Source organism: Oncorhynchus gorbuscha, linkage group LG16 (assembly GCF_021184085.1).
Source record: "Oncorhynchus gorbuscha isolate QuinsamMale2020 ecotype Even-year linkage group LG16, OgorEven_v1.0, whole genome shotgun sequence".
NCBI lineage: Eukaryota > Metazoa > Chordata > Actinopteri > Salmoniformes > Salmonidae > Oncorhynchus > Oncorhynchus gorbuscha.
The window spans coordinates 22,704,308-22,716,431 of record NC_060188.1 but is presented as its reverse complement, the minus strand read 5'-3'; the positions used below and the strand labels follow the sequence as shown (position 1 = coordinate 22,716,431).

Here is a 12,124-nt window from a genome sequence, read left to right as displayed (position 1 = left end):
TGTAGGATCTCACCTCTTCTCAGTAGCCTCAGTACAAGGAGTGACCTTGAGAAATGTCAAGCCTGTAAGTTAATCACCATGTTGGACCTTAATACAAATACCGTAAATGTCTATTTGGCATCTTCACTCAGTTGAGGGACACATTTATTTCAATATCATGAGTTTTGTAAGTTTTTACCAGAATTTGTATATTTTGGATCTGATTGGGAGGCAGACAGTTCCACCTCATTACCTGTTATCATGTTATAGCCTATTATTTAGAATTCCCATCATTCACAGAAGGGATCATCAACTATATTCAGTTGGGGGTCAGTTTTTTTTCTTGAGCTGATTGTCGGGGGGAAGGAACATAATTATAAATCATTTGTAGACTGCAATTTGACCCCAAGTAGCCCAAACAAATACAATATTTGACCTAAACAATAATTTCAAACCGTGCTTACATTTGTGGGCAGTTACACGTGTCTCTCTATTATGCTTGGGAATACTTGGGAACAGATTTCCAAAATGTAAATCACTTGGAGTTGATTTCATGATGTTTTACAGTCTTTTATGTCTAATAAATAAAACCACTTGCAGGCCAGATTTGGCCCGTTTACAGTTTGACTTGATAATATTTGACTTCAGGTACATATTCCATCGACTGTTCCCTGTACCAAATAAACAATAACCTGTTATGTTAATGTTGGTGTAGTTGGCTGTACACAAATATCCTTTATTAATTGTATAATTTTGAAGCTATAGCAAATTATTATGACAGAAGACACAGGTAGAGCTAGCTAAATGTGACAGGTGGATCTACCCTCTTCTTCACAGAGCGTATTTCTTACATCCCTCCGCAACAGCCCGAGGCGGGGAAAGTGTGCCTTGACTTCCTGTGACTATATATGGAGACCACCGGTATAGCATGAGTGAAGAAGAAAACATCTCCGGGAAAAATGAGAGCGTTTGTCTGTGAACAAATAAAATTAATTAACGTTTATTGCGGCCGATGACTATCTCCTATCTTAAAGAGACAAACACGTATTTTCCGTCGATTTTGTTGTGCTAAAACAGGAACTCAGAGACGCAAGCAAAAACATACGCACATCGCAACTGTGAATGAGAAAGCTACAGGTGAGCATTATTTTTCTTTATCTACAGCATTTCAACTTTATTTAGTTGCACGTATACCATCTCTATTCCATGTCTGTTTAAAAGATGAAAAGAGCACTTTGCATTATTGATTGTGTGCTGTTTCAATATGTGAACATTTTGGAGGGGGCATTTCATTGTTTTCATACCTTTTGATTTGAATTTTAACCAACTTGCGTGCATAATCAACAAATATTTGAATAAGTTGACAGATAAATATTTTATGCCATGGTAAAGCTTATGTGTATGAATGTCGTTTTGTTGACACTTATGAGCTAGTCCCCCTTTAAGTTTATTACTCTAAGAAAAATCCAAAGTTGTTTATCCATCCCTTCAGAATCCAATAATATTAATTTCGGTTTTAAAATGAAATCCTAATTAATCATGATGCTTTCGGTTGATATGTTGGTTGATTATTGACCAGAAAAAAAGTTGAACGGGTGATTTAATTTCCTCAACAAGATGTTGTCTGATGGTACAAATATATTATTCAGTCATTTAGTTGTAGGCTATAATTAGCTGACTATCTTTCAGAGGATCTTGTGTTCTCTAACATGCACTCTGCATGTGTTCTTTTAAAGGATTTCAGAGGATCTTGTGTTCTCTAACATGCACTCTGCATGTGATCTTTTAAAGGATTTCATCCTGTTGTTCCATCTTAGTTGTTCATATCAATAATACGATTTGAAAAGCTACAACCTGTTCCCTGCATGGGTCAAGGCAACCCAACCTTGCTGAACTGAAACTCTTATTTGGTATGTAGAAATCATTTAAGAAACAGACAGGCAGAGATGCACACACCTTTTTTAAAGAGTCAAGTATGTCCATCAATTATTATTTTCACTTAAAGGCTAGATGTGTGAATTAATAATAACTGCATAGTTACACACATCCTTTGTAGAGCATACTTTTCCCCAATCATCCAGTCCTGCAAAATTGTCATGAAGCATAGTTTTCTGCATGACGGATCTATTTGCCAAGGGAACCTTTCTTGTGTATATATCATGCAGTTGTCTTGGAAACTGACTAACCTGACGTAGGGATGGTTGGTGTGTTCATTATAGCAATCACTCCTGGTAACCTCCCTTTTAACTTTTAACAATACTTCTGAATGTACCGACGCTCTCTTTCCAATAATTGTGCGATATTGGCCCTCATTTGTGAATTTCAATGAAGAGGGTTGATGCATAATCAGCCTGGTCTTTGTGGCAATTCAATTGCTGCACTCAGACGATTTGCATGTACCAGAGAAGTGAATGACTGTTATGCAGATTGCAGGAATATGATTTCATTTTTTAACTAACCTCTTTAGAGGTAAACAAAAACAAGCGGGGTCCTAAGTGTTCACTTAGAAGGGGCTCGTTAAGTATCTTAAGGAGACAAATAACTCAAACAGGTGTTATATTTCCACTGCACCTAGAAAGTAATCACTTAGAGTTTTAACAATGAATTGCATTTCATCATCATGTACCCAGTGGATGCATTCAGTGAAGAAAATATTATTTCCTCCACTGAATTTTGCCTCTCCTACATGAGTAGCCTCATAGCCTGTAATTAATCCTGCATCATATTACACTAATCAAAATAATTGAACAAAATGTGCCTCTGGACACGTACCATAAAGTCCCAAAAGACAGAAAATGCTGAATCTGATTTTGTTTTACCATTTTGTTTCACATAATTCTTAGATGTCCCCCTTGAGTTCTCTTGCGAAGATAGGTCTCTCAATCTTATACAAAGAGAACAATTACAGAATAGTCTTGTTATGTCTGCACAGTGCATTTACAGTGCTGTATTGAGAGTAACATTAACCCCCCGTCTTGATAGTGCTGTTATTTTTGGGTTATGCTTAATGTATTGTGACATGTGATTGTCTGATTGCTTGGTTCTGTAACGGTCACTTCAGTTTGTGATATGAAAAACACGGTTGATTAGAAAACACTGTCGCGGAGACATCATTCTAAACACAACAGTCACTTGAATGGTTGTTCCCACATCTATGTTTACATCTATGGCTATAAAATTTCCATTCTCTTATTGATTGACAGTTTAAATCTGTCTGTGTGGTACAGTTTCTTCCCTCAGAGCTTTGAGAAAGCCTTCTGTTGCAGGTTAGAGACTACTTGATTCTAGAGCCTAGCCCTATGAGTCACACTCTCAGCACTACTGGTGCTATAAAAAAACACTGGCTAACCCTGTCTATTCCCCGCACCCCCCTCTCTCTCTCCTTAAACATCCAAAGAGCAACTTGTGAAAAGGTTGAGTGAGAGGGTAACATCATTTCGATGTGTCCGTATGTCAGTTTGGCCCTTATAGTAGGCCTACGTATGACTATGAGTCTAAGGATCCAGGCCCGTATTATGTTGGTTGAAGGGTTCCCCGGTCCTTTTTTCTAAAGAGAGACGAACACGCTGTGAATCATTCATTTGTCACGTCACTCAGGATCATGGTTTTTGTAAAGGATCGAGCTCATAAGCATTTACCTTCACCATCATGCAACCTTTCATTTAATAATGAATATCCTGTCATAGTCACCATGGTTGATATTGTGTTGTGTTTGAGGTTGTGTTTGTGTTTGTATTGAGAGTTGAGTTGAGTAGCATAAAGAGGAGACCTTCATTATCTACGTAACATAACCAGTCTGTATTGTTTTGCATATCATGTAATGCATTGCATGTACCCAGTGTATTCAGAGAATAGTCCTAAAAGTAAATTCTCATTGAATAGAGAATTGTTGCTCCCTGCGGTATGCCCTTTTTCATGTGGCTCTCTAAGTAGTTTCTGCTCTATTGCCAGGTAGTAGTAGGTAGTAGGTTTGTATAGCCTAACTAGCACAGAAAGACTTTACCCATGCTGTAAAACAGCTCCCAGATTCTTTCCCACCAACACTGACGAATATTCACTGCCTATCGATCTCAGATGCAAAGTGTCAGTCTTATGTCAATTCTGAATTGAGCGCCCGCTGATCACCCTAACAGATTGGCTCATTGGCTGTACAGGGGCTGCTGAGAATAAGCTGCTACCATGGAACCTCTGATTGTCATCCGGTGGTTCTGCCAAAGCCTGGAGGGGATCAGAGCCCTTATCTATCTAGACATGCACACAGATCCCAATGATACTGTAGCTATGTCTCCCCATTCCATGTGAGGAATTTTCTCTCCATGTTCAAGAAGATGTGGAGCTCCCAGCCCAACACCTTCTGTCTGTCATGTCACAATGCCCAGGACTCTAGTATGGCTGTTATGTTTGTGTTGGACATAAGTGAGCCCTTGTTAAATCAATAAGTCCCCCCCCCCCTGATTATCTGTGATGAGCCATTCACACAGGTTTCAGTCTGGGGGCCTGAGTGACCACTTGTTTGGTCCATGCACAAAGGATTCATCAATCAAATAGATAGTTGTTAGTTGGGTTTGTTCCATAATGATGTTGTTTTTTGTGCATCTTTTAATGTAATTACATTATGACAAAGCTGAAGGTCAACATGTGGATATCTTTATTATTTAATTATAATTGTCAGTGTATGTCCCAAAACCACAATAATATTGAGCAGTTACAACTGTGGAAAATACAATTGGATTAGAGAAGAAACACACACACACACACACACACACACACACACACACACACACACACACACACACACACACACACACACACACACACACACACACACACACACACACACACACACACACACACACACACACACACACACACACACACACACACACACACACACACACACACACACACACACACACACACACACAGTAGGCCATATACACAGTAGGCCATATACAGTACAGTCCATGCACATAATCAAGTAGATCTCCCATAGGACCAAAGAAGATCATTTAAACAATCTATATTCTGAGTGATTGGCAGGACCGCCACCAAACATGGCTAAATAGATGACACTTGTGGACTAATTGATAACAACGGCATTCAAATGACATTTTCTAAAAATTCCTGCCCTCTATTTTGAATATGATATCATGGCAGAATCTGTTCACTCAATCCTGAAGAAATGAGACAAAGAAAGCTTGCTGTGAGACTCCAGGGTCCCACTGATAGATATACTTTACAGCAGCAGTCTAGGCTGGCTGATGTCATTTAACCAGTAGGTGAACCAATCTATAATGATGATAATGACATCAGCGGCAGGATGAGTCCCCAGCGACAGAATGGGAGATTTTTTTTTATAGATATGAGTCATAAATCCATTTTTATCTTCATCACAATTGGCATTGGAAATAACTGTGTCATACTGGCTCCCTGGGAGTCTGATGATAGGGTATTTGCAGTCCTTTAGCCTCATTGAATACGAAGCTGAGGAGATGAGAATCCAGGTGTGATCAGGACCAACTTTTGCCTCATTGGTGCTATGGTGTGATAAGTTAGCCTAGCCAGGGGAAGACTGATATAATAACATCAAGTTATTATTAATGCAGCCTGCCTCTGTAGAATTCTGTCTACCTGGATTTACCAACCCCTTTCTCTCCCTCCACCGTTACCATAGAGACCCCTCCATCCCCTAACAGCAAGGAGCCTTTTGCTGCTGGGGCTCGCTGGCTTCTCACAGGAGAAATACAGTGTTGAGCATCGCCGTCAGTCTCTGTTAAGGTCCGGGCACCTGTGATGTGTGAGAGTATGAGTGTGAGAGTGAGAGTGAGTGACATTCACTTGGCTGTGAGTGTTTCCTTGGCACGTTGACTCGTTTTTGTCACTGGGACTTGACGACTGAGACAGAGTGACATCCAGTTGGGAGGCCAGCCACGTCTAATTGAAATGAGCTGCTCACCTGGGAGAAGGCTTCTCCCTAACTGTGATGCTTCGCTAACTGTCACTAGTCAGAGCTGCAAGTGTATACCTAACAGACAGGTATTGGATCTGAGACACAAGCAGGTATCTGGTGTTTGTAGTTTGCTCTGTTAAAACAGCATCAGGTGTCTAATGACCTTGGGGAAACATGAAACGGTGCACACAGATGACCAATATATGAACAAATCTCTCTCACAAAAGCCTCTCCTGAGAAATGAAAGTGTGAAATGAAAACATTTAAGTCATTTACAAAACAGTACTTCTTATCATGTGGGTTTAACTATGGTGTCACTGTATAGGAAATAGTGGTATGAGATTCAGACCCACTTCATTCATAGGCAGTAACTCTTTTGACCCATATCCAAGGGGCACTGCAATCCAGAACCTTCCTCAATGGAGGCGTTATAGACATATGAATACCTACATCGAGGATACTGTTCACATTCTAACTAAAAGTGCGAGGCAAGCGCACTATCTGTCTCGAACAGTTACATTGAATGAATCCCTATTACAAATATATTGTCTAGCTAGCTGTGTTATTTAATGTGTCACTTTCACTGTTTGAGAGAAAGCAGAACACAGAGCTGCCAGTCTGTCTCTCTTCCTCTTCCCTCAGAGATGTGACAAAATAAAAACATTTGCTGTCAGCTGATGAAAAGAATGTATATCTGTCCCCTGAAAAAACTTTGCCATCAATCAAACCCTCTCTCTTGTATCCATGTAATTTATTGTCTTTTAGTGCCTTTTAGTTTTTTCTCTACTTCTGCATTGTACTGTTGCTGCATCTACTGGTGTCAGCCACCATACAAGCTGGTCAGAGGCTGGAGAGTGACTCATACTCACTGAGGTGGAACCTAACATTGGACTTGTTCTTTAGAAGTCTCACATCGTATCACAGTTTAACTAGAACCCTTAAGAACAAAGTCAGCGATGAATTAGACGTCTGTGATGATGATACTTCTATCTTAGCAGCACTTCTCTCTGCTACAGTAGATGGGGGTCGGTGGAGGAGGATTTGAGAGAGCATTGCTTGAATGAGAGTTATTGCAGGTAGGTTTGTCACAACAGTGGCCAACCAGCAAGTCTATGATGAAATCAACCAGCATACGATATCAGTCAGCCTTGGACAGAAATAGCACGTACCTTCTGCCATGGGTTGAGTATAATTGAGTTAAGAGGGTCTGATTACTGTGATTAACCCTGTTTTTATGTAGCCAAAGGGAAGCTCCTCAAGTGGATATATCACATCTGTGTTAGATACTGTATATCCAACTATAGTTCAAATAAAAACTGGGATAAACAATTACAAGCATTTTCACACATTTACTGAACATTGTGGTACAACCTGACACTTGTTTTAGGCTCATGTTCATGTGAATTATTCTCCTTGTGACCCCAGGTAGTGAATGAGCATGACGACGTTGCTGGACCTGAAGAGCAGTGTTCTGAGGCAGGTTCAGAGGAGCCAGTCTCTGAGGGGGAGGAGGGAGCCATCAGCCTCAGCAGCCAGCAGCATCCCCGTCACACACTGCCCTGACCAACTACCTCACGGGTGAGTCTCTCACACTGCCCTGACCAACTACCTCACGGGTGAGTCTCTCACACTGCCCTGACCAACTACCTCACTGATGAGTCTCACACACTGCCCTGACCAACTACCTCACGGGTGAGTCTAACACACTGCCCTGACCAACTACCTCACGGGTGAGTCTAACACACTGCCCTGACCAACTACCTCACGGGTGAGTCTCTCACACTGCCCTGACCAACTACCTCACGGGTGAGTCTAACACACTGCCCTGACTAGCTACCTCATGGGTGAGGCTCAGTGGCACACAGAAGTAACAGCAGTTATAATCGCACACATGCATGTAAACATGGATATTCACTCACTCACTCACTCACTCACTCACTCACTCACTCACTCACTCACTCACTCACTCACTCACTCACTCACTCAGGTAATAATAATAATATAGCACTTTTTCTTACAAAATGGAATCTCAAAGCGCTTCCAAAGAAACAAATTATAAAAAATGGAAAGCAAAAGCTGTTTCCAGTCAGCCTTATAGGCAGTTTTAAAAGGCAGTCAGTCTCTGGTATGGCTTGAGTGGAGAGAGTGACATTGATGGTTAGCCAGGGAGAAAGTCAGTCTGACAGATACAGCTACAAACACAGGAACATTCAGACTGGATGAAGAAAAGGTTCCTCTGTCTCTGAGAAGAAGGCCTAGTCTGGTACTGGGGACTATAAATATTCTGGACAAACCCAATATGTTTAATGTGTCCCTCTCCTCTACTCCAGAGATGGGACCTGTTTCTAAAATGCCTCGATCAGTCTGGTCTTCCCCAAGGAGACATCAAACATCCCAAAATACCAACAGCTAAATGCACAGTCAGACACTCAGTGAACGGGGAACATTGCTTTTGGGGGGAACAACACTTAGAAATACTTCAATGGTCTATCATTTATCTTTAATATGTAACTCTAGAACTTTTCATAACTTTTATCGAAAAAGAACGACCCAAATTCATCCAGTACATGTCAACAGAATTTTCTTATGTTATTTATTAACACATTTATTTGATTGGTTAACCCCAAACTGGGATGGTTGTGATGAGCTGTCATCCTAAGGATATTGGCAGATGAATAGGCCACAGCAGAATTGACAGGTGCAGGTGAATAAATCAATTGTTTTTCCAGTCATCCTTTGGAGCGAGGCTTCTGTTTTGATTCCTCTTCAGCTGAATGTCAAAGTCAAAAGTAATGGGCATGTGAACCTTGAGGTTTCTATAGCAACCCAACAACGTCTGTTTGTTACAGCCTGCTCCTAAAATATGAACAGCTAGATGGTTAATGATGGCGCATAGTTTATTTGTGAGGGAGAAAAACACCTGTGATGCTCTTTGCAGAATATTTTGTAATTATTACTTTGATCTGTTGAATTATCAAACACTGGCCCTTTAAAAGACTTGAGGAGCTACAGCGACACAACACTATTGATACACAAGGGAGATTGGGGTTGGTTGTCCCAGGAGTGCGTTGTCTTAGGAGTGGGTTGTCTCAGGGGGGGTTTGTCTCAAGGGTGGGTTGTCTCAGGGGTGGATTGTCTCAGGGGTGGATTGTCTCAGGGGTGGATTGTTTCAGGGGTGGGTTGTCTCATGGGTGGGTTGTCTCAGGGGTGGTTTGTCTCAGGAGTGGGTTTGTCTCAGGGGTGGATTGTTTCAGGGGTGGGTTTGTCTCAGGGATGGGATGTCTCGGGGGTGGATTGTCTCAGGGGTGGGTTTGTCTCAGGGATGGGTTATTTCAGGGGTGGGTTGTCTCAGGTGCGTGCGGGTTGTCTCAGGGGTTGGTTTGTCTCAGGGATGGGTTGTCTCAGGGGTGGGTTTGTCTCAGGGGTGGGTTTGTCTCAGGGATGGGTTGTCTCAGGGATGGGTTGTCTCAGGGGTGGGTTTGTCTCAGGGATGGGTTGTCTCAGGGGTGGGCTGTCTCAGATGTGTGTGGGTCGTCTCAGGGGTGGGTTGTCTCAGGGGTGGGTTTGTCTCAGGGATGGGTTGTCTCAGGGGTGGGCTGTCTCAGATGTGTGTGGGTCGTCTCAGGGGTGGGTTGTCTCAGGTGTGTGCAGGTTGTCTCAGGGGTTGGTTTGTCTCAGGGATGGGTTGTCTCAGGGGTGGGCTGTCTCAGATGTGTGTGGGTCGTCTCAGGGGTGGGTTGTCTCAGGGGTGGGTTTATCTCAGGGGTGGGTTTGTCTCAGGGATGGGTTGTCTCAGGGGTGGGCTGTCTCAGATGTGTGTGGGTCGTCTCAGGGGTGGGTTGTCTCAGGTGCGTGCAGGTTGTCTCAGGGGTTGGTTTGTCTCAGGGATGGGTTGTCTCAGGGGTGGGCTGTCTCAGATGTGTGTGGGTCGTCTCAGGGGTGGGTTGTCTCAGGGGTGGGTTTATCTCAGGGGTGGTTTGTCTCAGGGGTGGGTTGTCTCAGGGGTGGGTTGTCTTGGGGGGGTTGTCTCAGAGGTTGGTTGTTTCAGGCGTTGGTTGTATTACGGGTTAGTTGTCTCAGGAGTTGATTGTAACATGAGTTGGTTGTCACAGTGTTAATTACTCCCAATCTAATATTTTTAAGGGTGTGATGTGTGAATTTTATGAAGTAACTCATCCACCTGGTCAATTTGTGTCAGCATAACGAAACATTGAAGTGAGAGGAATTCATGTGTTTTTCATAAGTAAAATCAAAATGTATGTACAGTGGGGCAAAAAAGTATTTAGTCAGCCACCAATTGTGCAAGTTCTCCCACTTAAAAAGATGAGAGGCCTGTAATTTTCATCATAGGTACACTTCAACTATGACAGACAAAATGAGGGAAAAAAATCCAGAAAATCACATTGTAGGATTTTTTATTTATTTATTTGCAAATTATGGTGGAAAATAAGTATTTGGTCACCTACAAACAAGCAAGATTTCTGGCTCTCACAGACCTGTAACTTCTTCTTTAAGAGGCTCCTCTGTCCTCCACTCGTTACCTGTATTAATGGCACCTGTTTGAACTTGTTATCAGTATAAAAGACACCTGTCCACAACCTCAAACAGTCACACTCCAAACTCCACTATGGCCAAGACCAAAGAGCTGTCAAAGGACACCAGAAACAAAATTGTAGACCTGCACCAGGCTGGGAAGACTGAATCTGCAATAGGTAAGCTGCTTGGTTTGAAGAAATCAACCGTGGGAGCAATTATTAGGAAATGGAAGACATACAAGAACACTGATAATCTCCCTCGATCTGAGGCTCCATGCAAGATCTCACCCCGTGGGGTTAAAATGATCACAAGAACGGTGAGCAAAAATCCCAGAACCACACGGGGGGACCTAGTGAATGACCTGCAGAGAGCTGAGACCAAAGTAATAAAGCCTACCATCAGTAACACACTATGCTGCCAGGTACTCAAATCCTGCAGTGCCAGACGTGTCCCCCTGCTTAAGCCAGTACATGTCCAGGCCCGTCTGAAGTTTGCTAGAGAGCATTTTGATGATCCAGAAGAAGATTGGGAGAATGTCATATGGTCAGATGAAACCAAAATAGTACTTTTTAGTAAAAACTCAACTCGTCGTGTTTGGAGGACAAAGAATGCTGAGTTGCATCCAAAGAACACCATACCTACTGTGAAGCATGGGGTGGAAACATCATGCTTTGGGGCTGTTCTTCTGCAATGGGACCAGGACGACTGATCCGTGTAAAGGAAAGAATGAATGGGGCCATGTATTGTGAGATTTTGAGTGAAAACCTCCTTCTATCAGCAAGGGCATTGAAGATGAAACGTGGCTGGGTCTTTCAGCATGACAATGATCCCAAACACACCGCCCGGGCAACGAAGGAGTGGCTTCATAAGAAGCATTTCAAGGTCCTGGAGTGGCCTAGCCAGTCTCCAGATCTCAACCACATAGAAAATCGTAAGAAGCATTTCAAGGTCCTGGAGTGGCCTAGCCAGTCTCCAGATCTCAACCCCATAGAACATTTTGGGAGTTGAAAGTCCGTGTTGCCCAGCAACAGCCCCAAAACATCACTGCTCTAGAAGAGATCTGCATGGAGGAATGGGCCAAAATTCCAGCAGCAGTGCGTGAAACCCTCGTGAAGACTTATAGAAAACATTTGACCTCTGTCATTGCCAACAAAGGGTATATAACAAAGTATTGAGATAAACTTTTGTTATTTTCCAAATACTTAATTTGCAAATAAATTCATAAAAAATCCTACAATGTGATTTTCTGGATTTTTTTCTCATTTTGTCTGTCATAGTTGAAATGATTGAACCTATGATGAAAATTACAGTCCTCTCATATTTTTAAGGGGGAGAACTTGCACAATTGTATACTTTTGTAACTTGCCCCACTGTATATTGGTGTTTCCATTGTAAATGTTTCTAGCTCAAGCCATGTGGTATCTAGCATCTTAACTTGGTTTTTACATGTAAGAGTCTATCTGGAATGAACACCTTTTTATATACTGGCGCAGTTGAGTGGAACAAACTACCACAGCAACTCAAAGCCATGTCGACCATAACGTAATTTAAAATGAATGTCAAAAGCTGGCTAATGATCGACCAATAGAAAACACAATGTCTGTATGCAATGCTCTAGGCTATGACAATGTTGTCCTGTCTTTTGTTTTGTTATGTGTT

General features: G+C 42.2%; 1 protein-coding gene across 3 annotated transcripts in view; it reads left to right on the top strand.

Annotated features, from left to right (window-relative positions):
• The first annotated feature begins 892 nt into the window (after nt 1–892).
• Nucleotides 893–12,124, top strand: part of LOC123998558 (BAI1-associated protein 3-like) — a 48,717-nt gene continuing 37,485 nt past the window's right edge. For all 3 annotated transcript variants that reach the window (XR_006832285.1, XR_006832284.1, XM_046303518.1), the window contains exons 1-2: nt 893–1,116; nt 7,355–7,507. Coding sequence is in view for 1 of the 3 variants with exons in the window: in XM_046303518.1 (XP_046159474.1) it covers nt 7,362–7,507 (146 nt within the window). In the remaining 2 variants the exon portion in view is untranslated. The remainder of the gene's footprint in view (nt 1,117–7,354; nt 7,508–12,124) is intronic.